The sequence below is a fragment of the Vidua chalybeata genome, chromosome 7 (genome assembly GCF_026979565.1).
Source record: "Vidua chalybeata isolate OUT-0048 chromosome 7, bVidCha1 merged haplotype, whole genome shotgun sequence".
Taxonomy (NCBI): Eukaryota; Metazoa; Chordata; class Aves; order Passeriformes; family Viduidae; genus Vidua; species Vidua chalybeata.
This window is the reverse complement of record NC_071536.1, coordinates 28,580,113-28,606,380: the sequence shown is the minus strand read 5'-3', so window position 1 is coordinate 28,606,380 and position 26,268 is coordinate 28,580,113. Positions and strand designations below refer to the sequence as shown.

Sequence of the window (26,268 nt, the reverse complement as noted above, 5' to 3'; positions counted from 1 at the left end):
CCACCTCATTGCAGTAATCCTGTTCTTTTTTTGCCTGCCTGAACATATTTACAAAGATAAAAATAGAGCAAGGGAAGAATAGCAGCTGCCAAGGCTGGGTTTGGGTTAAAGACCACCTAGGAATGGATTAAAGGTGAGTAACTGTTTTGCCTCAGGACAATACTGCTGAACAACAGGGGAGAGGGAGAGAAGAGGTGAAAGGAGCCTTGCTAAGGAAGATATATGGAGATGCAATGGTGTAATTGACATCTTTAAATACAAGCAAGTTTTAAGCATGCTGAAGTGGAGATAGGGAGAAAAATGAGTCAAGAATTTGTAAAAGGCAAATGATAGTACACTGAATTACAAGGAGTTTTAAGGAATGCTTTATTTTGGATTGCAAATACAGATGGATATCTGAGAAGAGAAATTCATCTGAGTGAACTTTTAGGATGGTCTTCTGGGTGATCTCTGTTGTGATGTTTATTGACAAAGAGAAACCTTGGCCTTAAACCCTGTTTTACAGATGCACACTTATTCTTACAGGTAGGGTCTTTGAGTTGATAGGTGTTACATCATCACATAGCTTTAATTTCAGCTCTGTGCTTAGCCCTCATCAATTGGAAATGACAGCAAAGGAGAAAGACCACAGTGCATGAGTCAGTCTGAGAATGACTAAGCTGCTGCTGGTGCAGCTGTGAAAGACAAGTACAACCCTGGGATGCATTTAGTGAAGTGCTCCCTATCCAAGGGGGGATCAGCAGTTCTGTTGCACACCGAATGAGACCCTGTGGAGTTAGGAATACAGCACACAGGTCTGGTTAGCCAGGCTTGAGAATTAATTTCCTGAAATTAGATGTATGGGACAAGGGGTTAGTAAAGGAATGGAGAGTTGCTCTCTCACACAGGGAAATTAAATAGCTTCTCCTTAATTACAAAAAAGTAACACTGAATATTTTAAAATATAGTTGTTTACCCTGTTTATTACCCCTGTATAAAAGAGATAACTAAGAGATAACCCCTGTATAAAGGAGATAACTAAGAGCAGGAGAAGACTGAGTTAAACCAGAGGAGAGTATTCAAACAAAAAATGTGTGGCTGCGAGTTAATTTGAGCTGAATATTGTGGTTTCTGTGCCTTCAAACAACATTATTTTAGAATAGCCCTTTCTCAAATATCTGCCCTTCAGCTAAAGTTCCTTGGTCCTTTAGTCACAAACAGAAATTTATACCAAAGTTGTCACAGTTGCACCCAGCTGGTCTGCAGCTGGAATCTGAAGAAAATTAGCAGAGATTAGATTCATATAGAGCACACATTACAATGCATTTCCAGCTGCTTCTTCCTTGTATGTATTCACTACACAAACAAATTCATCATCTGTCAGCATCATGACAGCTTGCTTGCTTGCACGTGTGCTCAGCGTGTTTAGGACTACTGCAGCTTTGGGGCAATCTTTTCAATTAGTGCATGCAACTACATTCAAATCTAACTTGGATTGTTTTAAGCCAGAGCCTTTGCTCTTGTTTGCCTTGCCGATAGGAGTGTTGCACCAGATAGAACAGGCACCCAACAGGAGTTCTTTCTGTCCTAGCTGGATGCATAGTGTTTATGATCAGTGAGAGATCGGCATAGTAGAGATAGAAAAAGTTAATTAGATTCAAAAGTCCCCTACATAAATCTGCAGGAGATTGCCTGCGACGCCATGGGCCCAGTTTCCAGTCATCTCTTTTGCATTCCCACAGTGCTGGAGTAGCAACATGGCTTAGCAGACCACTTTTAAAGGGAACACATGCTCTATGAAAACAGTACTATTGCCTTGACTGTTGGCAGCAATTCTCTTTCCTCCTACCCCTTTCCTTCAGTTATCTTCATTCTGATTTGGTACGTTGATGTTCTTTTAAAAATATGAGGAAAAAAAAAACCCAAACAAAACGAAAAAAAAAAAAAAAACCTAGAAAACATAGTCAATTCAAGTCTATTAGGTAATGTCGGAGTAACAGATTCCCCCTCCCCACCCCCCAGCTTTGTCTTTTTTAGTGCTGTTTTAGGTCAGGTTCTGTCATTTTACACCTGTCCAACCTTGTGAAAGGCCTCACTGGGGTTGTACAAGGACAAGCGTGGGTGGAACTCAGTGTTCAAAACCTTGTGTGGCTGTTGACAATGTGTGAGAAGGGAAGAGCCCTCTGCTTCCCAGACCCCAAATTAAGCCTGCAGGGCTGACAGCAAAGCAATTTTTGTAATGGTACATGGAGCTAATTTGTTATGAAATCAGAGAAGCAATAAATTTGGAAAAACCCCCATTCCAAGTTTAGAGTAGTCTGGAGGAAGATTACACTGTGAGCTCCACTGTGCTGCTGCTGACTTGCTGTTTTCTAGACTTGAGCAATGACAGAATATGATAGGTTCACCCCCTCTCATTTAGCCTTTCCTGAGCTGGGGAAATGCACTTTTCTCTACTACACCTTAAAACCAAGTGAATTCTTGTGGATATCTCCCCACCAGGTTCTCAGGTGTGCTGTTCATTCACAATACAGAGGTGCTTGTCAGTGCAAAATTGCTGTGACTTTTGAAGAAAGCAAGACTCAGCTGGCCAGACCCTGACATTCCTTGTTGCTGCTGCTCAGGGTGTCCTGCTCAGTGGAAAGGCTCTCCAGCCTCAACAGAGAGAAACAGGCTACATCTGCAAGATCTTTGCAGGCAGATGTCAGCCTGGCTGGGCCAGCTAGCATTTGTGTGTCTGTTTTCCAGGGTCCTGAGCTGCATTCAGGAGAGCCACTGCTGGCATTAGGGCACCCACACGGTTTTATTCCTGCCTGCATTATCTGTGGTACTCAGTAGTTCTGGCTGTGAATACACTGTAGGTGTACTCAACACACTCAGTACCCTTTGCAGATTAAAGGTAGTGAGGAAAAGTTGAGACTGGTGATAAGGCTGGCTTCAGGGCAGCAGTATAGGTTTTGTGTGTGTTCTGAATAGTAAGTACTTGAGTTTATAAGGCATCTCCCATGCCAAGCTTTTTCCATTAAGGCACCAGCCAGGAAGCCTTGGTCAAATGCAGGATTTCTGTGCTTTATTATTCATCAAGGCTCATGATTTTATTCAGCTCTATCATTGTTTCTGAATTCATGACCATAAAGAAACAGAAGTCCTGCAGATAGTGTAGGCTATGGGAAATTGCAGCACTGCTGAGATAACATAGTTGGTACCAGTACGTCCTGATCTCATGCTTTCCGAATTACTTATGTTAAAATAAACAAAACAAGAAAACTGTGCTGGCCTGGAAACCTTTAGGCATTCTTTCCTATTTTATGTTGGAAAGATTTAAAGAAAAAGGCATTGTCTGTTTCTTATTTTCACTGCTTCTTTTTTACAAATTGCTTTTAAATGGAACACAAGTAAAAAAGATTTTATTTGTTGGCATTTAACTATGTCATAGGAAAATACATCTCAGAGAGAGACAAGGATGGCCTGGAAGGAATAAATAATATTTCAGGTTGCTATTTGAAGATAGCCTTCATGGCTGCCTGTTGTGACTCAGCACATTGGTTGGGGCTTTGGGTGGCAGAGGGGATTCAACAGGTTGAGGTTTTAGAGGTAGGTGATAGGAAACAGCTGTTATTGATGCTGCTGCAAGTGCATTGATTTATTTTTTGTAGAAATTAAGAGATTACTCTGACCAGCTGAAGGCACTAAGATAGACTTTGTCCAAGGGACAGGACTGTGGGGTTAAATCATGAAGGGTAATTGCTCTGTGTATTCTGTGCCTTGCTGCAGCCTTTCCATGCTGCCACTGGCTGGCCACACTGTTTGTAATAAATGGTTATTAAGCTGCTCTCTGTAGGGCCAGGACTGGAGCTGCATTGTGCTAGAGGCTGTGGAGCTGCATAGTTACAATCTGTAAACTGTTCTCTGAGAGGCCTGGTTAAATATGAGAAGGGATATGAAACAAAAATAATCCACAACCAAGCTCTGGCACATAATGATATTAAGTGAGTAGCTGTGGGTTGTACAGTAGGTCTGCTGCAGAGGCGGAAGCTGGGCTGAAGTCTTCTATGCTGTCATTATGTGCTAAAAAAAAAAATAATTCTTTATTATTTTTGTTCTCACTTAACTACTCTAATTTATTCCATCAGGTCTTGTCCAGAGGATGGTGTAGATGCACGTGCAAGTGTGACTGGATTACAGCCTTTTCCCTCAACACTATTTGTTCTCAATCCTCTACCACCCCTATTACTGTAACTGAAAGATTGCAAGATTGCAAGATTCTTTTATATTACACTGGCACAAATTGGATGCATCCTCAAGCATGTTTAGTTTGAACTTAGGCTTTAGTGATTAGCATCTGCCTTTATGCAAGATACTTTTATATGAAGACTTGTATTCATTCTGGTTTGGGGTAAGGAATAGTTATGTGGTCGTTTTAAATGGACACTTTGAAGACATGAGTCAACACAGCTATTTGCTCCTCAGCTTTTGTTCTCTCCCTCATCTGTTTGATGGAGAATTGGAAATAAAAGAGGGGCTATTGTCTGAATTGATTCTTCTCTTCACAGACCCAGCAGTGGCCAAGGAGTTTTGGAGTAGCTGCATTATTTTTAAATATGCAGGGACAGGAAATTTTGAAGTGTAACTTTTATGTTTGTGCTTGTTGGGAACACCAAAATAAATTTAAAGCTTGGGCATGTTTTGTTCATGTGCAGTCTATACCAGAACATCAGCAGCATAAGCAAGGAACAAATCCTTCTTCAATGAACATGGTAGCCACAGGGCTTCCTCCCTTTCTTGTTATTTTTTTTCTTCCCTCCCTCTCCTCTCTATTAGATCTCTGTAGCTGAGCATGTGGACATGCCGGTAGAGCTTGGGCTGCAGTGCAGCAGTCCTGACAAGGCAGGCACTGGTGCTCAGGTTGGTTTTCAGAGGTGGAAGGACTGGCAGTGTCGACACAGCGCAGCGTGGCGGGTGCCTTGCCACCCTTTGCCTTTAGTTTTCTAAAGCTCCAGCTCACCTGGCCCCTGGCCTGTGGCTCCAGCTCAGGGGAGGGTTTAATGAGGCTAAATCAGGAACCAGGGCAAGCCATGCAAGCTGAATTCAGGGAGTCTCTGTGTGTGTGATGTGGATGGAGGAACTCTGTTTCTTTTGATGTGCTAAGCCATGGATTAAAGCTCTGCTGACTTAAACCCAGCGAGCTGTGATATCTGCACGCCAGAGAAGTCACTTTAAAAGGGGCTTTTTCAGGCTTGTTTTCTGCAAGTGCTCAACTTGATCAAGGCTGGTAGAACAAACTCTATTGAAGAGGGGACAGGGACATGAGAAATCCTTTGTAGAGAGCCATACGCAGTACTAGGGAGAGATGGTCCTCACTAGAGTGTATCAGAAGTATTTGTAAGGTTATGTCCTGCAACTGTGGGTTCTGTGCATTTACTTTACCTGCCCCCAGCTCTTGTCATACATGCAGGCAGCCATGCTGGAAACTGCCTCCCATTTTACTTTCATTGTTTCTTTCTTTTTTGTTGTTTTTTAAATTCATTTGAAGGTAAATAATCAAAACAGAATTCAGGGCCTCAAAAGCTGTAACTGCAGGAGTTGGCATTTAATGGCAGCTTTGCCTCTAGTCGTGGCATCAAGTTACTTTTGAAGCCTTTGAAGTCAACAGGGCTGGAGGGAGAAAGTGTTGTGTTGCTTCCTTAAAAAGAAACATGCTTCAGTTATATTTGCAGCTGGGATTTTAATGGCTGCGAATTAAAGCATGTTTTATTTGGCCTTTGTTTTTAGTGCACTTTTACCCCTTGGGGCACTTGAAGCCAAGGCACAGCTTGAGATGTAGCTGGCTGCAGCACATGAACAGAGCCATCATCAGCCTCCTCTTCTGCTTTTCTGCAGAGCTCGCTCTCAGGGTTTGTGTCCCCCACAAGAGCAGTGTCCCACGCCCCCCCAGTTTACTTGCCTGCCACCTCTTTGCAGGCACTGGGTCTCTGCTTACACAACAGCAAGGAGTTTGTGGCTGGCAGTGTGGCTTGGAGTGATCTGATGTAAACTTTTTGTATTGGCCCTGGAGACCTTAATTTCTAATCAGCTCCAATTAAATTACCATGAATCTGATAAAGGGAAAGAAGCGCAGTTCAAAATGGTGCAGAGAGGCACTTAATGTGATTTAATGTATGTCTACATAGTCTAACTGCTTATCTGCACTCCTGGCCTAAATACTTGTGCAAATCTGACCCATACCCTTTTTTTGACCATATTATCACTAAAAGGAGAGAAGGTAGATTATGTAGTTAATAGGTTACAGCTTGTTTCCCTGTCAATCCTTGGGGCATCAGCCATCCTGCTGGGTAGAAGGAAAGGTGCTTGGAGGATGGTGATGGGGGTGGCTGAGCAAAGAGCACTGCACTGATGGTTTAAGAGTCCTCTGACATGAGAACCTTTCCAGCTGTGCATTTGCTAGGCCCTGTGTGGTAGAATCTTTAGCAAACCACATCAAAATGGTGGCACAGGCACCAATAAATACTGAGCAGCACGGTTTTTTTGACCTTGCTTTATATTCTGCTCAATTATGAGTGTTGCTAGTTTTTGTGATTAGCAGGCCACATCAGCCGGCTCAGTCAACTCGAGCAACACAAAGATATGATAATTTTTTTTTAAATGTAATTGTGTGATAGAAAGTAGTGCTTTGCAGTGTTAGCTTTTTAAAGTATGGAAGCAGAGGACATAAGACACCTGTCCTAATAATAAAATAAAGAGGTTGTTGTATGTTTGACAGGTGACAAACAGCCCAGTTTAGACTGTCTTTCTAGAGGCTATATCAGCATTCCTTGATGAATTAATAGAATTATGCTGTTTTATCTGATGCATTGAAATTAAGCGATTATAATAATGATCATTCTGATCCATAACCCATGAATATTGAGGACAAAATACTTTGTGGTTTCAGTGAGGCCATGAAAAAGGGCTAGGGAGGTTCTTACATGTCCTCCACATACTTGCAGATGAAAAGCTGTCCCATGCAGAACAGAAATAATTCTTTGGTTCTTGTTATGAAGTTGTTGCTCTTTAGATCAGAGAGATTTTATTCCTCAGTATCTGAGATTTTTGCAGCTGTCAAGTGTTTCCAGCCCTTCATGAGTTACAAACTGGGGTCACTTTCCCTTCTCAGAACTCACATAGGATATGGCTATGGCAAATTCTGTAACATTTCTGACTTCAGGTGACACAACAAGAATGTTTTGCTTAGTCCTCCCTGTTTAGCTGTTGTCTCAGAGACTGAGACAAAGAATCTAGTGAATGCTTTTATTAAAGTATTGGGTAATCTGTTGCTTGAGAAATATGTATGCAAATCCTGGCTTTGCTGCTGCTTTTTGCTGTGACCTTGGACTAAATATTTGTTCTGTGTGTATGAGACACGAGGGTACTATCACTATCATTTTCAAGCATGGTATAAGAATAGACCTGTAAGTACTTGAGGGGTCATGGAGGCAGGAAATTTCATCAACCAAATGTTATCACCATGCTTGTACACCACTGTAAAGGAAAAAAAAAAAGTGAAGAGAGAAGATTTTTCTTGTGTCTCCTGCTATTCTTCTGCTATTCATCCTTCTATTTAATGCAGCACTGCCATGTGAGTCTACCCATCTGCTTGCATGGGGTACCTGAGTGGGAGGCTGCCCTATGGCTGGCTGTGTTTAGTTTTGGTTTTGCTGGGTTTTGTAGTTATCAGGACACAGGTGGGAAAACTTGGAGCATTAATTTTTTTCTGATTGTTACCATGCCTTCTGCCCATGCTTGGTCTCTGTAGTAGTTTTCCTTGTCAATTTTCTTTCTGAATAAGAGGAATAAGGAGTAGATCACTGTTTTATACGGCATTTCCCCTGCCTCCCCTTGCTTTCTGTGCCTAGGAGGTAGTGGCCTGCAGCAAATTCCCTGCAGCATCTGTGTTATTGCATACATATGCTTGTGACACTTTAATAGTAGCTGTCAGATAACATTAATGTATTGCTGCTACAAATAAATCAAGCAGGGCTACAAGCAAAGGAGTGAATGAGACAGGATGGTCTTGTCCATCACTATCAGACAAGGCCACCCTAAGACGGTCTGCTCACTTCACCAGTGAAATTGTTGCCTGTGTTAAGATGTGCTCAGTGGAGACACCCAGACCTTAGCCAGCAGCCCTCCTTTCTGTGAATACCCAAAGGGCTTGGTTTGTCATTTATTCAGAATAAAGAGAGGAAGCCTTCTGAAATGACCTGGAAGGCCCTCTTTTCTTGAGTCCTGAGGACAAACGTTTTTTTTGTGGGTCTGAACCTCACAGTTTCTGTCAGGTGACTCGGAGTGACTCCTGTGCTAAACTCGGTGGCAGCAGGGTGGTCAGGATGATCCTGGAGCCTGAAACCCCTGGCTGCCCTCCCAGCCCTCTTTCTAGGAAGGGTGTAGGTAGTGGAGCTGGTCACCAGAAGAAACAACTGAGTGAGGGAAAAGCAGTCACACTGAAATTCCTCCCACAAAATTATAGGTCTCATCTGTCAGTGTGCTACCACTTAAGGATCTCTGTTCTGTGGCTCTCTTTATACTTCATAGAAATTCATTAACTTAGTACTGCTTATAAAAGGCTCTTTATCTGATAGTGCAGATGTTTCCAAACTCAGGAGTGCAAACTGTGCCTGGAATACTGTCCTCCTCCTACTGTTTGTGGAGATCCTGGAATTATCTCTTGCATTTTAACGCTGTATTAGAAAATTGGCCAGCAGTAACTTGCTCACAGCTGAGATTGCAATATACTCACTGCACTGCCTCTGCAGACACACTGGGAGTACAGGTCTGGCATTTGAGAGCTGGCATAATGTGGATGGAAAACTACTGTGTTAGTTCTCCCACCTTAACTCTTGTTGATAGTTGTAATAGGTTGTGATAGACTACAAGGAAATATAAAATATACCAGACCACTGCCTAGTTCCTGAAAAGCATTAAAGTGTCACATTGAGTGACTCTGCGATTCAAATGTGTTCTTTGCAAGAAAGCTCAGAAAGTTTCAAGAAGATTTTTTTTAAAGAGAAAAACTTCTTGCAGAAGCATTTGCTTTTACTGTGTGAAGGTGGAAAATTATTCTTCAGGATCCAGCTGTAGAAAGGATCATCATTATTTTTTTAAAGTTATACATGATTGTCATGTTCCTAAAATTCTCTCCATGACAAGTCCTTTGTAGTTCCTTAAACTGGTGATGATTTTATTATGCTGAATTTGACAGGTTAATGATCAAGTAGGAAATTGTTTAACACTTGTTAGTGTTAGATATAGAAAGGATAGATTAACTCTATCCTTTCTATGTCTAAAATCAGAAACTAAATCTAGAGTTTGGTGGTAGGGCAGGGATTGCACCAGGTAAGCACCAAGAGGACTGGCTGAGATCAGTGCTCCCTCGTCCCCTTGCATACTTCATTTAGGATAGAAAAAGAAACATTAACCATGATGCTGAAGAGTCAATACCAAACTAATGAGCTCTTGGAGGAATATTGTGTGGGTTATTGTAGTGACACATTGGTCTAAAGTAGAATTTCTTGAAGTATCTTTCTCTGAAGTATTAGGATTGGAGTTTGGCTGTCTAGCAGAGGTAGCAGTACACGGTGGTTTGTGTGCTGGTTTGGAAACCTGAGCCTGTTTGAAGGGGACTGCTGTCCCTTTTTTATCCAGCCATTAGCTCCCTTGCTATGAAACCACTAAAAAACTTGAATGGAAACCTGTGTGGTATGGGCAGGCTCTGACAGTATGGTGAGGGAGGTAGCATGGACAGAAGTGCTGACATGTCACTAGTAATAATAAAAAGCAGTAAAGCAGTAAGAAGAGTAAAGGCATTTGGTCTAGGCTTTTGATTTGGAGAGCAAAAGTACCCACAGCTTGTTTTCAGTCCTCGTGCTCTGTGTATGTATTTTAATAACTTATGTTTTTCCTGTTTGAAGTGAGCAAGGCCCAGAGAACAAGCTGTTATTCTGGAATCCTTTAGTTCATTTATTCCCACTAGATTCCAGTGGGAAATAAAATCAACAGCCTCTCCTCTTCTGAACAGTGACCCTCACTGTGTTTGTTAATATCTTTCAGTGTCTGTCTCCAATGAAGCTCAGGATATAATTGCTCAACCAGAATATGCAGGGAAACAAGAACTAAGTTTTTTTTTGAGCATTTAAAAAAGTACATTAATTCCATTTGATATTGGGTGTCCAAAGTAAATCCTTTACTGTAGGGGCAGCTCATTTGTTTAAACTGCAATCCTGAGTTTTAGATCCTAAAAACACCTAATCAAAGCATCTTAATGAACTGGTGACAGCTATACACCTGAAAGATCTTTGAGTGTGTGGGCAGAAATGCCAAAAATTTATTTCCCTGTGGGACCAGGAGAAAAAGACAATTTTTAAAAATCTTCTGGTTGAATTTGCATGTGACTTTCCTATCACTTCATGCTGCTTAAATGGATTAGTGGCTGAGTACTGAAGCATAAGATCTAGAGAATATTTCTAATGTGCATACCTTGAATATGCCTAAGATCATTTTAAATCAGGTGTTGCAGAGTAATTAAAACTGGGTTCTGTAAGGTGTGTGAGAAAAGGAGCCAGTAGCCAAACAAAAGACAAGAAGGTCTGATCTACCAAAATAGACATGGAAAGGGATGTGGTATAATGATATCTGGTAAGTAAAAAGTCTCCTGGAAGTGCTAAAATTCTGTTTGAATCATAATCCTAGAGGTCTGGACTGTAAATCCACTTTCTGTATATTTTGCTAAATAGAGAAGGACTAGAATTATACTCAGGGGGACAGAAAACAGTGTAATTGAGGCCTAAAGATCAGAGCAGACTGTGGTGAAAGGGGGAATATATGACAAAGAGTTATTTTGAGAAATCTAGTAATTTCTTTAAAAGATAGCTCCCCCTGTGATAGTTGTAAAAAGTAGTGGGAATAGCTTCAGGGATTAAATAAATTCTCTGTGTCTGAATAAAATACCAGTGACAGCATCAATATTTTATGGGTCTTAGCACAAACTTCTTGACTACAGGAGGTGTAAGGTAACATGAAGAAATGTGTGTTTTCTGTTTAATGCAGCTGTTACAGACAGAGGAGGTAAAAAAGAGGGCTTGATGGAACTCCTGGTGAGTGAGATTGAAGTGTGTCTGGGCTGAAACAATTCTGTAGAGCTGGGGAAAGACTGAGATGCCATTGCATGGAGTTATTCACCTCCCCTGAGGGAATTGCACCTGCTGTTAATAAGATGATTTTCAATGTCAGGGATCTTCATCTGCTTCCAGACAGTTTAGGAATCAGTGAACTTGAGCACATTTTCCATCTGCATTCAGACCAAGGGCTGACTTTCTTCTCCCTGAAGTGGAAGCTGTTCCTGCCAGGTGTATCTTTTGTACCTTCAGTGTAGGGGCTGATGTTTGACACTCAAGCTGGCAGGAGCAGAGCTGAGGAGGCATGCTTGCAGACAGGCTCTTCATGATCCACTAAATTGTTTTACTGTTTAGTCAGTGTCAGCCACCTTGACTCCAATTCTGGAGTGGCTTTTATGACAATATGTAGGGCAGTGGACTTAGGACAATGAACAATTTTGGGTCTTTCTTTTCTCTACCTTTCCCCTCCTGCAAGAAATTGTGCTGCTCATGTTTCTTGAATTAAAGAAATACATGGGTAGTAAGCCAACTTATCTTCCTATTTCTGGTGTTTTCAATCTCTAATTCTCATTCTTCTTCTGTTAGGTAACTTCTAGCATTTTAATTCTTATTTGAAACTGATGTGTGCATAGTTGGATGATATCTGGCATCTGACCCATCCATAGCAGTAGGAAATGGTGGGGAAGGTAAATATTCTTCTTGGAGTCCAAGTCCTGGATATTGAGCTGTCTCATACATATATTGAAAGTCCAGTAAAATACAATGCCGATTTTCCAAGTAGTTTCTCTTTGAAAAGAACACAGCTTGTTCTGAAGTAATTAAACAGCCATTTTTAAGATAGTTCTTTGTGATCTGTGCAGTGCTGATAATCAGATATAGCAATATTGTAAAAGTGATATTTTAAGGACAAATGGAATCTCTGAAGTTGGGTACTCATGCTTGGAAATGTGACACACTGTCCACTGAGCTTTGCTTGAAACAGCTTGAAACTTGCCTGTGAGCTGATGAACATTATTCAGCATTTAGATATTTGCTGCTGCAGCCTCAATTCACTTCTGTGGTTCAAGGCAGTCTCAGGACAAAGACAGTGTTTAACACTTACATTCTCTGTGCAAGGGATGGCAACAGAGTCCATTTGGTCCTTTGCACACCTGCTGGTTGAAGGGACTATACATGTAGTTTATTATTCAGCAGAAGTTGGTTGTTTGGCAGTGGGAAAAAAATTAGTGGTTTGATTTCAGGTTCCATAGGAAGGAAATATGTAATCATTCCAAAAAGCTGTTTGAGCTTCTTTGTCCATAACTTACCACTCTTGGTCCTCTGTTCTGATCTCCATTTCTTTCTTCCATCCCATTTGGTGTGGGTTCTGCCCCTTCTGAGGTTTCACTACACTTTTCCTTCTCTCTGCCTTTTGTATGTGTGTGTGTTTTCCAGAACTGCACAGACTTTGTGAACTTTTCAGTTAAACATGAATGCAAGAAGAAAACTGGTAGATGATAACCACATGAGAAATTGTCAAGCAGGCTATGGTAATAACAAAAGCATCAGACAAACTTAGCAGTGGTCACTACTGCTTGTGGTGCCTGACGTCATGCCAACAGCTTAGCACCTGATTGCTGGACTAGCTGTGTTTATCAGTTGATTTCTGCTATAAATTTCCAAAATTGTTTCTTAAAAGGGAATAGTTTGCAGTTTTTTTGTTCATAGGCAGACAATGTTCTTCTGAGTCAGTTTATTTTGTGCTTGCTGTTCTCAAAGAGAAGTTGGCTTCTTTTAAAGACTGTCTTGTAGACCTCAGTGGATGCATCAAGTAGATGACAAAAATGACCCATTTAAGTCTTTTGGTTTAGTTTGTTATGTTTCTGTATTCTCGCACTTTCCATTGCATATCTGGATTTGTGATTTTTGCCATACTTTCACTTTTTCTTCTGTTTACTGTTATTTTACCAGCTCTGCAGGAGGATGCCAGTTATCACTGCTGTCAAGGACCACCTACTTCACATTTGAAGGGATAGCTCATATTTGCTTCACCAGAAAGTACAAAGAAGTGTGTGATGAAATAACATCGTAGAAATATAATTAATCATTTTCTCTACTTCTATCTGTCTTAAGTTGATACAGTTAAACTGATAAGAGTAAACAGCTGCTTCCAATATCTTTATCCTATCAAAATGGCTTAGGAGCTCCCTATTGGATTTAAACTGACTAATTCTATCACATTACAGTAGCATGGCAAAGAATTAGTTTAGGATTTCAAGCCACAGTCCTGGATCTGATCACACACTGAAACATTTCACACCACTTTTTTATTATTATCTCTTGCTTAATTCTTCATTTGTGTGGCTTTCATATCCTAGACATAAAGCCAAGAACTGTACCTGTTTTTCAGTAGACAGCAAAACCTCTCGGCTGTTTTTCCTCTTTAGGCAATTGTTTATCCAGTTATCTTCCATATTTGAAGTACTTTCCATAAACTCGTTTTGTTTTGAAGTGAACTAGTAAATCTGCACATGATACAAGGGCTGGTTTGTGAAAGGCTTACTAGACAAGGCCAAGTGCACAGGAGCTGTATTCTTGGGAATTAAAAATCTAATACCATGACTTAATATTTAAGCAGTGGTGCAAAAGATGATGATGACAGGGAAAGAAGATTGCGAGCTAATTTGTTTATTGTCAGTATTGTCCACTCCAGGAAAAATGTCTTTTTGGAATATATTAAGAGAAATATTGCATATAATATAAGAAAAGCAACTACTGCTATTCAGAGGACTTCAGGCTTCAATGGAATTGTGGTATCAATTTTTTTTTGTTATGACAATTTTTAAGAGGCAACTGGGAAATGAGCTCTATGGTCCAGGAGGTCTCTTAGGTCCTGTCTTGTTGTCATATTACAAAAAATTCTGAAAAATGTACTCCCTATTTTTTTCTATCTGTCTTCCTCATATTAGGTTGCTTTAAATAATTGTAATTTATTGTTTTTCAAAGTTCAATTCTGTGGTGTACAGTATCCTCTTGGGGAGGTTAGTATGATATTCAGTCTATTTTAGGTTCACCTCAGAAAACCTATTCAGCTGCATAATCTCTGGTAATGATCTTGGGGAGAATAAAAGTACATGCTCAATTACAGGCTCAAAATTTTCCACTAGCAGCAGAAATTTGGATTTAGTTTTTTTATATCCTACCCAATTCCCAGCCAACCCAACTTATTTCAATTGTCAGAATGCAAAGACTCTTCCAAACTGTACATCTCCAGGAAAGTGAGGTTAATTTGTTTACTTCTGTTAAACAGTGGAATTTTTACAGTATTGTAATGCCAGTATTTTCAGTATACTCATCTTACACATTTGACAGTAAGAAAAAGCAGGTTTAAGATCCTACCAAAATATCCTTTGCCTATAGCATATCTTGATACAAGAATCCAGCTTCCTGCCATTTCATAATGCTTACAGAAATGAATGGTGCAGTCATGTGGTATGGGGCTTGAATAATGTTTCCAATACATATGCCTTGAAAATTTAGCTTGAAATATTTTGCTTCAGATTCTGAAAGCAGTGTAAATTGTGACTTGCAGAGTATGCTGTGAAAAACTCACGTAGTAGTGAGTAACCAAATTGGTGATGCTATTGGAACAGAACGAGGTTCATCTTGGCTAATTTACAAGCAGTCATTTGGTTTGATCCTGGAATCGTGAGGCATTCGTGTGTGTGTCTGGGGACAGACAGAACTGGGGAGCTGAGGAGGAAGTGCAGGGTGAAAAAATAGGATTTGTTGTGTGAATGTGTGGCAGAATGAAAGACTCATGAAAAGTGCAGTAGTGCAGCTCCAAAGGCACAGATGAGAGGGGTTGTGTACAGTGAAATGGAGGCAGGCTAAATTATGTTATATTTTGTATTATAAACAGAGCCAGTCATAGCCAGTGTTGTTGGGTTGTCTTACACTTGTCTTCATAAGCAGTTCTGAAATGTCTTTTAGAGCTTCTCTAGAAAATCTTTATTATATTACTGTAGACCTTTGAAATTTGGTGTGACAAAGCTGAAGGCCAAGGAATGCGCCTTCAAGCTGATCATTGGGCTTGGTTAAAATTTGGTCAGAAATTTGCTTACTGAGTTTTTGTGTTGTTGAATCCAAATCTGTTTAGAGATCAGTATGCTCAGCTGCTGGAGCAGCCAGATATGATAACAAGTCTCAGATTTGTGTGCAGAAGTGAGCCCAGTTTACTGTAACAGCTGGCAAAACCGCACACAGCCTTCGAAGGAGAGGATGTGATCCAGCCAGGTCCCTCGCAGATTGACTTGGGTATTATATATCCAAGATACCCATTAGATATCCAAGATTAGATATTGTGGCTCTGCACAATCTTTGCAATCTGCTATGAACACTGCTCCTTCACCTCATCTCGTGCAAGCCACTGCTTCAGTTCAAGAGTTCAAACTTTGCTGGTGGTGCTTGGTAAGTTTTGTTTATTAAAAATATGTTGGGATAGGGTTGTTAATAGGAAGGAACAGAGATTGTGGGCAAGCTGCTCTGGCTTGATTTGAAATCCAGCAACAGAAGAAGAAAGGAGGTATTTTTTAAATCAAAACCAAAATACCCATCTGTATTCCATTCTTTCTCCAATTTTACATTTCTTCCCACACAAACAAACAAAACCAGTCTAACTCACCACCTCCCAAAACATGCATTCTAAATGCTTGGGAAATAGTATTTTTTATATCTTACAGACCATATTTAGGGCACTCATTTCTGCCTGCTGAGCAAGTGGAGAATGTTCCTTTTTCCCAGATAAATAAGACTTTCATGTAACTAGATAAATATTTTTGTTTTCCCAGTGACCTGGAGGTGACTCCTATGCTTAAATGACGATGGAAGATAAGGGATGTGATGCATTGCCTGTATCTGAGTCCAGGGCTCCCTGAAATATTCCCAGGAACACTAAGGACTAGGATTCACTGTGACAGGGGGAAGCAGAGTAGTGTTTGTCTTCATGATTTTGCCTATTTAGTTGTGTTTTTTTCTCCCAAAGCCACTGAATGCAACCACAGGCCTTGGGCACATGCTTCTCTGTGGAGTGTTTGCTGGCACTGTGTTGGGTGTTGGAAAGGCAGAGCTCCCCTGGACAGGAGGATGGGGAAGGGATGTGGTGGCAGCCATAGGGGTGACTGTGAAGAACTGGGATCCTGGGCTTCACAAGTCTCTTCTGCTGAGATCACATACTTGGTATGGCTGCCAGGCACAACCTATTCCAAAGGGGGGAAAAATGCAGAAAAGCAAAGTAAACATAATCTTGCTTCCACTATGGCTAAAAGCAGTTTATGTATTTGCTTGTTGAGTTAGTTGGTGTGTGTTAATGGACTTTCATGTGTGTTTCAGTGTAGCAGACTAATTTTAAGAGAGCCTGATAGAAAACATAGGCATTTGTCTTCTGTCCCTCACATCCCTTCCATCAGATAGAGAAGGAAATGGGATATAAATGATGAATAAAGCACATTTCTCGACTTTCCTCCTCGTTGATTGGAGCTCCCTTTAGCTTCAGAGACATTGTGCAGAATCTGGATAACCACACATCGTAATCCAGTTTCTATTCAATTACAATATTTTTCTATCAGCACCTATTGTATCTCCTTATCTTAACAGCTCCTTGTGTCTAGGGAGCATGGGGACAGGTGGGACTGGCATGAAAATAACTCAAATGTGGTTACAATCATTTGCAGAACAATTGATTTTGCTGGAATATCTGAGCTTTGCTTAATTTTCTTAGCTAAAATTATTGTCTAAATTGCCTAAGCTATCATGCATCTGGGAAATTTTTGTACAGTTGTCAAAATTATCTTGACATGTTTTTTATGGGAAGATGTTTATCCAATGACAGCTGTGAGTCATGCACAGAAAGTCTAGAAGCTTTCATCCACTTTCACATCCTCAAGGAGAAGTACCTAATATTTCAAGGCCCATTTCAAGGGCTTTTATTTTGGTAAGATTGTATTTGGTTGCTGGAGTCTTTGGCACCTCTGTGGATCAGAAATAAACATACATCCAGGGAGATGAATTCACTTGTGGTACAAATACATTTTTACTAGGGTCAGGTTAAGTGAGCTGGAGGGTTAAAATGTTAAAAACACTGCACAGTACTGCTCATGAGATGTGTTTCAATCCAGGACCTCCATTTCTATCATGTTGTTCCTTCTGGAGGCTGCCACAGCAGATTTGAAACAGGCCAAACTTGCAGCTTGTGCTCAGCAGGAGCATCTGGCTGGTGTTCCATCTCTTAAGATAAGAAGCCACTGGATTTCAAGGAGACAACCTGGTTGCAAAGACTTAGGTGGTAATTTAAATTAAAAAAAGCAGGGGCTGAATTGTCAGCAGGGGAAAGGAAAGGGGAAATGTCCCTGTTTTAGTGGAGGAAGCCTCCCCCTGAGTTGTTTCAGAGTGTCACTCTTGCATCCAAGGGCCACGGTGTTTCCCTGGAATGCCCATGCAGCTCTTGCCTGGCTTCATCTGAATCGCCATCGAGGATCCTTGCATGAAAACCAGTGCTGACTTGTAGCTTTTAAAGTATGTTAAGTGTGGGGATAAAGAAAAACTTTTTTTTGCCACAGAGATTTGTGCAGGACGGATGGCAGACCCAGGAATCTCCTTCCCTACTGTTTTATTGCTAGAGAAGGGCAGCATTCCCTCCCCCCAGGCTGTGCCACCATGCAAAGGATGCTTTTCTGGGATTGCGATAGAGTTCCAGGAAAACTTAGACACGCAAATATTTCTTTTAGCTGATGTTACACCAAGATTTGTTTAGGACAATATATTCTCTACTTTTTAATCTTATCAGTCAGTAATGAAAGAAAATGAAATCCCAGCAATATATTAATAAAACACTGTTAGGGAAGTAGAATTTATCCATAATCCATTTTATGTAAGAATTTTTCCTTTTGAGAAGCTTCATTTAAAAAAAAAAAAAAAAAAAAAACTGTATTGGTAATATTTTGTTCTTTAATAAAAGTAGGATTTAAAGGTATTAACGATAAAAAACCCCAAATCATAAATACTGTATTCTGCATGATGGTACAAATATTGTTGGGCAGGAATGCACAGAAGGTTTGCAGTTACAACAGTCAATGAATTTATATATAATAAGGTGTGAAGCATTACAATTAAGGATGCAACATCAAAGATTTTGATGCTGAAACAATTAAGGGAATTGAAAAATATAAATATCTTGATTTTTTGCTCTAGATTAGGGTTATAGTGTATTATGTCTCCACATGCAACTATGTATTTAAAAGGTAAATTAGATAATAATTCTTTTCATTCTAAAGGAAGAATGAACTTATGTGGGGCAAAATACTTGTTTGGCTTTCCTCTGCAAGAACAGCATCGCGTTTGAGAGATCCGTGTACATTGGGGCTGGAAAGGTGAGATGGTCACTGAAATGCCCAGAATGGATGGCATCAGATGAATGTTTTTATTGACTGCAGTTCTTGAACAGAGATATTCACAAGTGGCATGAGGGCTCTTTTAGTGTCTTCAGCCACAATACCACATGTCACTCTCAGCAAGTAACTTTATGCCAAATATAGAATCTAGTTGAAAGAGTGAAGTGGGCAGCTTTTGTTCCTTGTAGGCTCACCAAACAGAAGGAACATCAGAAGAGTTTCAGAAGTGTTTCTGCAGAGACATTTTTTGTTCTCACAATCATCTGAAGGGATTTAGTGCATATGTAGAACATCACTGTCTAATACTCTCTAAAGAGTTCTGCTACTTTGCAATAATTCAGCTGTGACTTAGGGAGGCATTTAAACTTGTGACACTGGCTTCAGCAGCACTGCTCTCGTGTCAGAGAAGCCTTTGGATGGTGGTGGCTGTAACTGGTTTTCTGTTCTGCTCAAGATCCAAGCAGTGGCTGCTGTACAGCAGCGGCAGAACAGAGGGAAGGCAGCACACAGCACCTTCAGAAAATTTGTTCTGAGGCTCTGGTGTATTGATGTAATCTTTGGATGTTGCAGTTATCTCTCAACACTCAGTAAAAGTACTTGCTATGTTTCAAATTGAAACCTCCTGATTTCTTTACTAGTACTCACACTGTTCTTTACTGGCCGAACACTGGGAGAAGACTGGGCGACTTTAACTGTTTCATTATCTTCCTAGCATAATGTACAAATTTTCACTATCTTGGTACTCTGCTGGCTGTAGCTCTGGGAAATGAAAGATGTTGTTGTATATACAACACAAATACATGAGTAATTTGATCTTGGAGCCAGCTGATGTTGTCTTTCATTTTAATTTTCATTATGCCTTTGGCTCTGTAGCTGCTCCAATTTTTTTATTAGACAGTAGTGTATGAAAAGGCAATAGAGGGTTAATTGCAGTTCAGGGAAAGTGTTTAAAAAACAGCACCAGCTATATCTTATAACAACAACACTTTCTCATAATGTTTGTGCTTTTTGTCTTTAGAATTTATCCATACTTCCAATTCATATTTTTGTTCTTGCATTGTTTACAGTAAGTATTTAAGATTTCATAATAATTTTTAAAGGTTAAAAAAGTAACTCTCAAAAGTAAAGATACTGTCTGTGTCTGACCCTGTAATTAATAATTAGACCACTTTGCCAATTCAGTATACAACCACTTTGAAATGCAGCTTAGAAAGTGAAGTGTTAGCTGCTTTTAATCTGGCTGGTACATAGATGAGCACTTCAACAAAAAATTTGCTACTGGCTGAGTATCATGAGAGTTAGAAAGCTGAGGCAGAGCAGTGTCACACTCTGGAAAGAAGGGGTACATAGTTTGGTGTTTGTTGTGGGTTGTTTTCTATGACTTTTAAATCTCCATATATGTGCTTTATTTCTCCATGTGACAGTTTTATTGCCTCACAGTAAAAGCTTCAAAAGTAATTGTTTTCAAAACAGAACCTTATGAAAATATCAAAACAATATTTTGATTTAAATGAAAAATAAATAGAAAAACAGAATACTGGTTAGTGATGTTGGAAACTAAAGGCAGTAGTCCAGTGCTGTGATCTTAGAACAGAAGCAACCCTGAGCCTATGCAACAGAAGGGGACCCAAGCAGAGTAATTTGGCAAAAAAAACAGAAGCTGTGACTTTTATAATAAGCAATGATATTGCAAGGAATATGGCCACCTTCTCATGTCAGTAGCCAGCCTTGTTTGCTCTGGCAGAGGTAGGGAACTAACTAAATTTATCTTGATGCTATTTCTCTTAAGCATGTTGTTGTCTCTTAATTACATATTGAATAGCATCTGGTGTTTGAAGAATTATCAAATAGAAACACAGCAGGGGGAAGTGTGGCAATATTGATGCAAGCTGATACTTTTTCTGCTGTGGTGGTCTGGAGGCTCTCTCCTGGCCACTGAGACATCCTGCTTCTTCCTCAGCCTGGCCTGAGGTGCCCAAAACATCAATTTTGTAACACTGGTGTCAGGCCAAATTTAGCTCTCGATTTTGATTTTGTAATACCAGGTTTTCATAACTCCTAGAACATGTGGAACTAAACAGTTTCCATCTCTTGTCTTTCTTCCCCTTCAGTCACCAGGGGAAAAAATTATTGAAAACAATTTCCTGCGGGAGATTCAACAAAGGCGTTGCAGTGCTCTGTTTGTGCGATGAAATCAAAGCGGGTGGAAACTGTTTTGTTGTCTGAGATTGAGGGATCTATTATTGCAATGGCACTAAGGAGCCACAGTGGTTTTTGAAAACCCCTCATAGTACATAGCTCTTCCTTAGGTACTGAATCACCTTTGAAGAGCTCTGCCTTGGTAACACCAGGAGAGCAGCATTTCTCTGCCTCACACAGGTCATGGAAGAGTAAACATGTTAGTTTATGAAATACTCACATGTGCCAATACTGCAGGCAGGTTTATTAGCTTACCTAGGAGTTACATGTAATTAAATGGTCTTTATAAACTATTGTATTCCAAAAGCAGAAAGGTAGGAATCTTCTTACTTTAAATCTCTAGTTAGGCAGGGGAAGGAAGTCAGCTACAAACCAGACAATTTTATCTTTCCATTGCCTTGAACAGCTCTTCAAGCACAAATTGTCTGAAATAGCTGCCATAATATGTTTTTGCTTTTCAGGCCATGGAGCTTAGGGAATCAGATTTTTAGTATCTACATCATCTCTTTCCTCCTGGGACTGAAGCTGGTTACCATAGCAAAATGGCAAGGAAGCTGATAAGCAAGTAGTACCATTTGGCAAACAGGATATAAATCTATTTTGTTAAGACAGAGGACTGTGAAAAAAAAGATTGCTCCTAGATTTTTTTTATTTTACTGTGTTTTAAAATGGTTGTGTAGAAAATTATTGTGAACAAATATTGAACAAAAATCTCTTGCTCACTAACAAGTGTGGCTGCAAATAAAAGGAGCTTCAGTTTTAAATCTCTGCAGATCTTTAATATTTTCACAGAAAAGTCACACAGTAACACAGATAATACAGAGTAATTTCACTCCTTATGTTTCAGGGTGTTGCAAGATGTCATACTGTGATTTAAATGAGCTCCTGCTAAACAGAATAAATACAGATACCTGTCCCCCCACTACTTAAAAATTACACTGCAATATAGTTTTTGTTCCAACTTGATGCAGCATGGTCATCTGAGTCTGTCTTGTAAATCAGTCTGTGAACTCCCTTGGGTTTGTGTAAAGTGATGTTAGTGAATGCTGAAAAGTTAAACTGCTTGGTGTTCCAAAAATGTTATCAGTAATGTCAGTTCTGATGGTGTTTTTTGTACTCCCTATCTCAGTGTCCAATATGAACCACGCACCCTGAGCAGCACAGCCTGGCTGTTTAAGGCATCATCACAGCAACTGTACCTTTGTGCGTGGACCCCACTGGGGAGACTTTTTATTGGCACAACACCAGTTTGTCCAGAAAGACATAAAAAGAACTTGTTTTCAGGACTGAGGTGTTCCTGTTTCTGCTGGATCTGTTCTTGATATGTTGCCTGGCATCTAAACCACCTGTTGTCTCCTGTTCTTGGTGCAAGACTTGAGTCCCTGTTTTGGGGAGATTTTCTGGGATTTGTGCTAGTGACTATAAGTGAAATGAAATCTCAGAGTCTTGGGATTAAAGCAGAAAACTGCTTATTTCCTTAAAACTTTCTTTGTTCTCAGTTTTATCCATTCAAAATATATCATACATGCTTATATAATTTTATATTCTCTGACAAATTTTCTAATCACTGCACAACTCCAATAGCGAGGATTTGGGAGTCTTGCTGTAATCTGGACATGCAAAAGATACTGCTTAGTTTTAACCCCTTTGAGCCCATATTAATCAGATTGAACTTGTAGAAGTTCTAGTCATTGGTAGAGAGTCTCAATCACCGCACCCATGGAGTCATAGTAAATCTAGGAAACCCCTATTTTGACACCCTTTTTATGGTGGGTTTTTTTGTTGTTTTTTTTTTTTTTTTTTTCAATAGAATAAGCACTGGCTGAAGGTTTTTTTATGCTAGGGGAGATTTTTCATCTTTAAAAATCATCATTATCACCAAAAAAAAAAATAGCATCAAATGTCCATTGGATGCAGCACTGGTTCGGGTTAACTGGGCAGGATTTGGGTGGGGGTTGACTGGTGTCTGATCAACTTGGGGGAGAGAGGTGGAGAACCTTGGATCTGGAAGGATCCAGCCAGGCTTAGAAAGAGCTGAGTGAGAATACAATTGTGAAGGGGATGTGTGAGTTTAGTATTGGGACTTATTTCATGTCCACGTGTGTAAGCTGCGAATTCATCACACCTCTGTGTGATCTGTGGGCTCTGCATGGAGGGACCCATCTGTAGGGGGTGAGAATAATTTCATCCTAGAAAACCTGTTGTCTGCAAATAGATCTAGATTGGTGACAGTCACCTGGGGGTGTCCATGACCTGCAGGTCCTTGTACTGTAGTGTGGCACACAAATGTGGGAACTCACTGCGGGGACATGGCCCAAAATGCAGCGCTGGATGCAGGAGTTTGGGAAGTTGGAGTGTTGCCATCTACTGGCAGCCAGCCACAGAGAGGAGTCCCTCCTCTGGCTGTAGTTGATGGTGTTGCCTTTTTTGAGCTGAAAGATGAGGTTTTTCTGCCTAAGTCCTGTTTCCAGTTGGAGTTGTCAATAAAAGAATTGTTGCTGTCCTTAGCATATGAACGTCATCAAACAGCTGGAGTAATACCAGTCAGATTTTTATGGAGAAGTTGTAACTCTTGGGATGTGAGTCCATGTTTGAGATGGGGGCAGCTCCTCTTTCCTTCACAGTGTCCAAGTTGGTTTGGGGAGTTCTGAGCATACCCTGTGAGCTCAGGGCTTGAGGGGTGTCCTGCAGCTCTCCTGCCATCCAGAGTGTCTCCATATTTTCAGGGAATGGGCTGGGCTGGAAACTGCTTTTTTTATTCTGCAAGTAAAAAATTAATAAAGGCAAAGGATATATTTGGGCTCATTAGGGAATAGAGGAAATATCTGTATTATTAAAAATCTTAGAGGTTTGACAGTCTTTTCCCCTGGAAAAGATGAGAGATGTTTCAAATAAGTCTGTCCTCAAAGGGTGGTCCAGTGCAGCTTGTGCAAGTCTCAAAAAGTCCTGTTGGGACTGGCCTCTCTTAAGGGAAATATTTACATTAAGACATCAGAACAGGCTTTGAGGATTTGCTTGAAACAAATACCAGCAGTGGGCATGAATATTTTTTTCCTTTTTATTAAAAAATAGTTGGGAAATAAAAGGTTGCAACACAAGCTTTCAGCAAAAGTTATGTGGCTGCTTCCTTACAAAACATAACACGCATGGGTAGAAGAGTGACATAGCTCTTCCTTCATGCTTGTCCAGCTGAAATACGCTTCAGAATTAGCAACTCATTTCTGTACTCATGCATAGAAATGTAAAAAACTTATGTTTTTATCTAGAAACATAAGATTTTGAGTTGGAACTAGATTATAAAAACTGCTCTGCATCCTTGAGAATACCAACACTTTACCTTCAGTATTTCAAGCACTATTTCAAAATAATGGTTAATGTACTTTTGAAATGCTTTTGAGCCAGATATGTAGGTACACAAACATGAAACTATCAGTGTTCCTCTGCCAGCTATCTCTGGGAGAGTTATAGGTGACTTCCAGTGATGGAGCAATGATGCACTTTTAGATTGATTTGTGTCTCAGTAGTTCCCAGATAATAGATAACCAAATGCAAGATTGCAGAATTATCAGTGGAATTGTACCTTTTAGTTGTGAAGTAGTACACAGTGGAAAGAACATATATTTGAGGTCATATATGGAAGTTTTATATCTCAAATACTAGAGGGGTAAAATACATTGAAATTAAGAGCCTGAGGTTTAAATATGTGTTGGTTTAAGGACTCATGGAAGGGGCTGGATTCTGGCTGGTGTTTTGTTACAGTTTTCCAAAGTGTAACCAAGTATTTCTCTCTCTCTCTCTTTTTTTTTTTTTTTTTTTTTTTTTTTTGCAGCTGGTCTCCAATGTTCTCATCTTCTCCTGTACAAACATTGTAGGCGTGTGTACCCACTACCCAGCAGAGGTGTCCCAAAGACAGGCTTTCCAAGAGACCAGGGAATGCATACAAGCCAGGCTGCATTCTCAAAGGGAAAACCAGCAGCAGGTAAGAGCAACAGTTGGAAATAAAACATGAAAACACTGAAACGGAATTAGCATGCAAATTGTTCCTGTAGGATGGCACTTGCAGGCTTCTTTCTTCATGAGTAATCCAGGCACAAATAGGTTGTTGTTAGAGGACAGGATTTTTAAAGATTTGAAAGAAAGCTCAGGGGTGTCGTTCTTGTCCAATACTCTGATGGACTTTTCCAGAGACAAGCAACATATCCAGTGGCATGTTCTCTGTGGATTAAAATTACACAGTTCACAAAGAGTCTGCAGAGTTTTTTTGCACCCGTCATTGCTGCCAAGTGTTAAATGCAGATGCAGCACACAGGCTTAGGACTGACCCTCTTTGTAAGGTCAAAGCCTGGCATGATTGTCAGCCAAGCCACTGCCAAAATGTAGCTGTAAGGCAGGCAAGAATTGGTCCACATAATGTAATGTTCCTTGATGCCTCCAAAGAAGGTCTTCTTCCCTCCTTTCCCGAAGGTTCCTACATGCTTACACATCTCTCTATATCTTATTGGCTTCAAATGAATTATGTTTGTTCAAAAAGTAAGATTCATCATCAACTTCATTGGTGTTTTGCTATAAAAAGCCCTCTTGCTGCCAACATACAGCTTAGTTGTCAGGGTGCTGAATGTATCTGCTCCCCTAATTCATTTGTGGGTTTTCTTGCAATGAATCTCTTGTGTCTCAGAATTAGACACAGAAGGTCTTTTGGGGCAGCTTAACTATTCCCTTGCTAACACACATCTCTGCCCTGCACTACATCTCAGAGTGGTCTGTTCAGTCCAATTTGAAATGAATCATGGAATGGGACTTCCATTTATCCCTTGGGAGATATCTCAGAGTCTGGTTGTGGGTTTGGGGAGAGGTCAGGGGAATTAATCAGCTGGGGAGTCTTTGCATCTCTGTGGCAACTCAGTTTCATTTTCCTTAACGTCTCAGCCCATCTGCATCTATGGATTTGTGTTTTGGCAGTGTTTCATGACGTACCCCTGGCTGACATAGCTGCTGTTCTATCCTTACTGTGAAATGACGTGTACACGTGCTTATTTGGTACTTTCTGTATGAAAACAAGATTCACACTCAAGACTCCTTTCTCCTTTGCAACGAATGTTGTCTCAGAAAGATGAAACGAGCAGCCACTCCTCCTTCTACACCTTGAAGTGGAGGAAAGGATTGAGCCAAGAGAATGTGCCATTTTACTCACTGATTACAGCTCTGTTCTCCCTGCTGAGAGGCTGCCTTAGCAGCATGGCTCAGATGCCAGTGCTGTGCTGGACTTGGGCACTTCTGTCTCAGAAGCAGCTCCCTGGAACAGTCCTGACAAACGCCCTATCTTGATGCTTTTTTCTTCTTCCCTTCCCCAGGAAGTACTATACAATACATAAGAAAGCCAGGACATCAGGAAAACGTGGGTCAAAGCCAGTCACTGCCAAGTGCTCTTCAGTCCCTGCAGCAGTAACTGCGGGTCCTGGCAGCTGGAGATTCCTAATGAGATTATTTGCTGCTGCAGCCTGCACTGACATTGA

General features: G+C 40.4%; 1 protein-coding gene across 1 annotated transcript in view; it reads left to right on the top strand.

The window, feature by feature from the left end:
* ADCY5 (adenylate cyclase 5) overlaps positions 1-26,268 on the top strand; it is a 205,857-nt gene that overhangs the window by 97,673 nt on the left and 81,916 nt on the right. Inside the window, exon 3 of the mRNA XM_053947976.1 lies at positions 24,585-24,734. Within this exon, the coding sequence (XP_053803951.1) occupies positions 24,585-24,734 (150 nt within the window). The remainder of the gene's footprint in view (positions 1-24,584; positions 24,735-26,268) is intronic.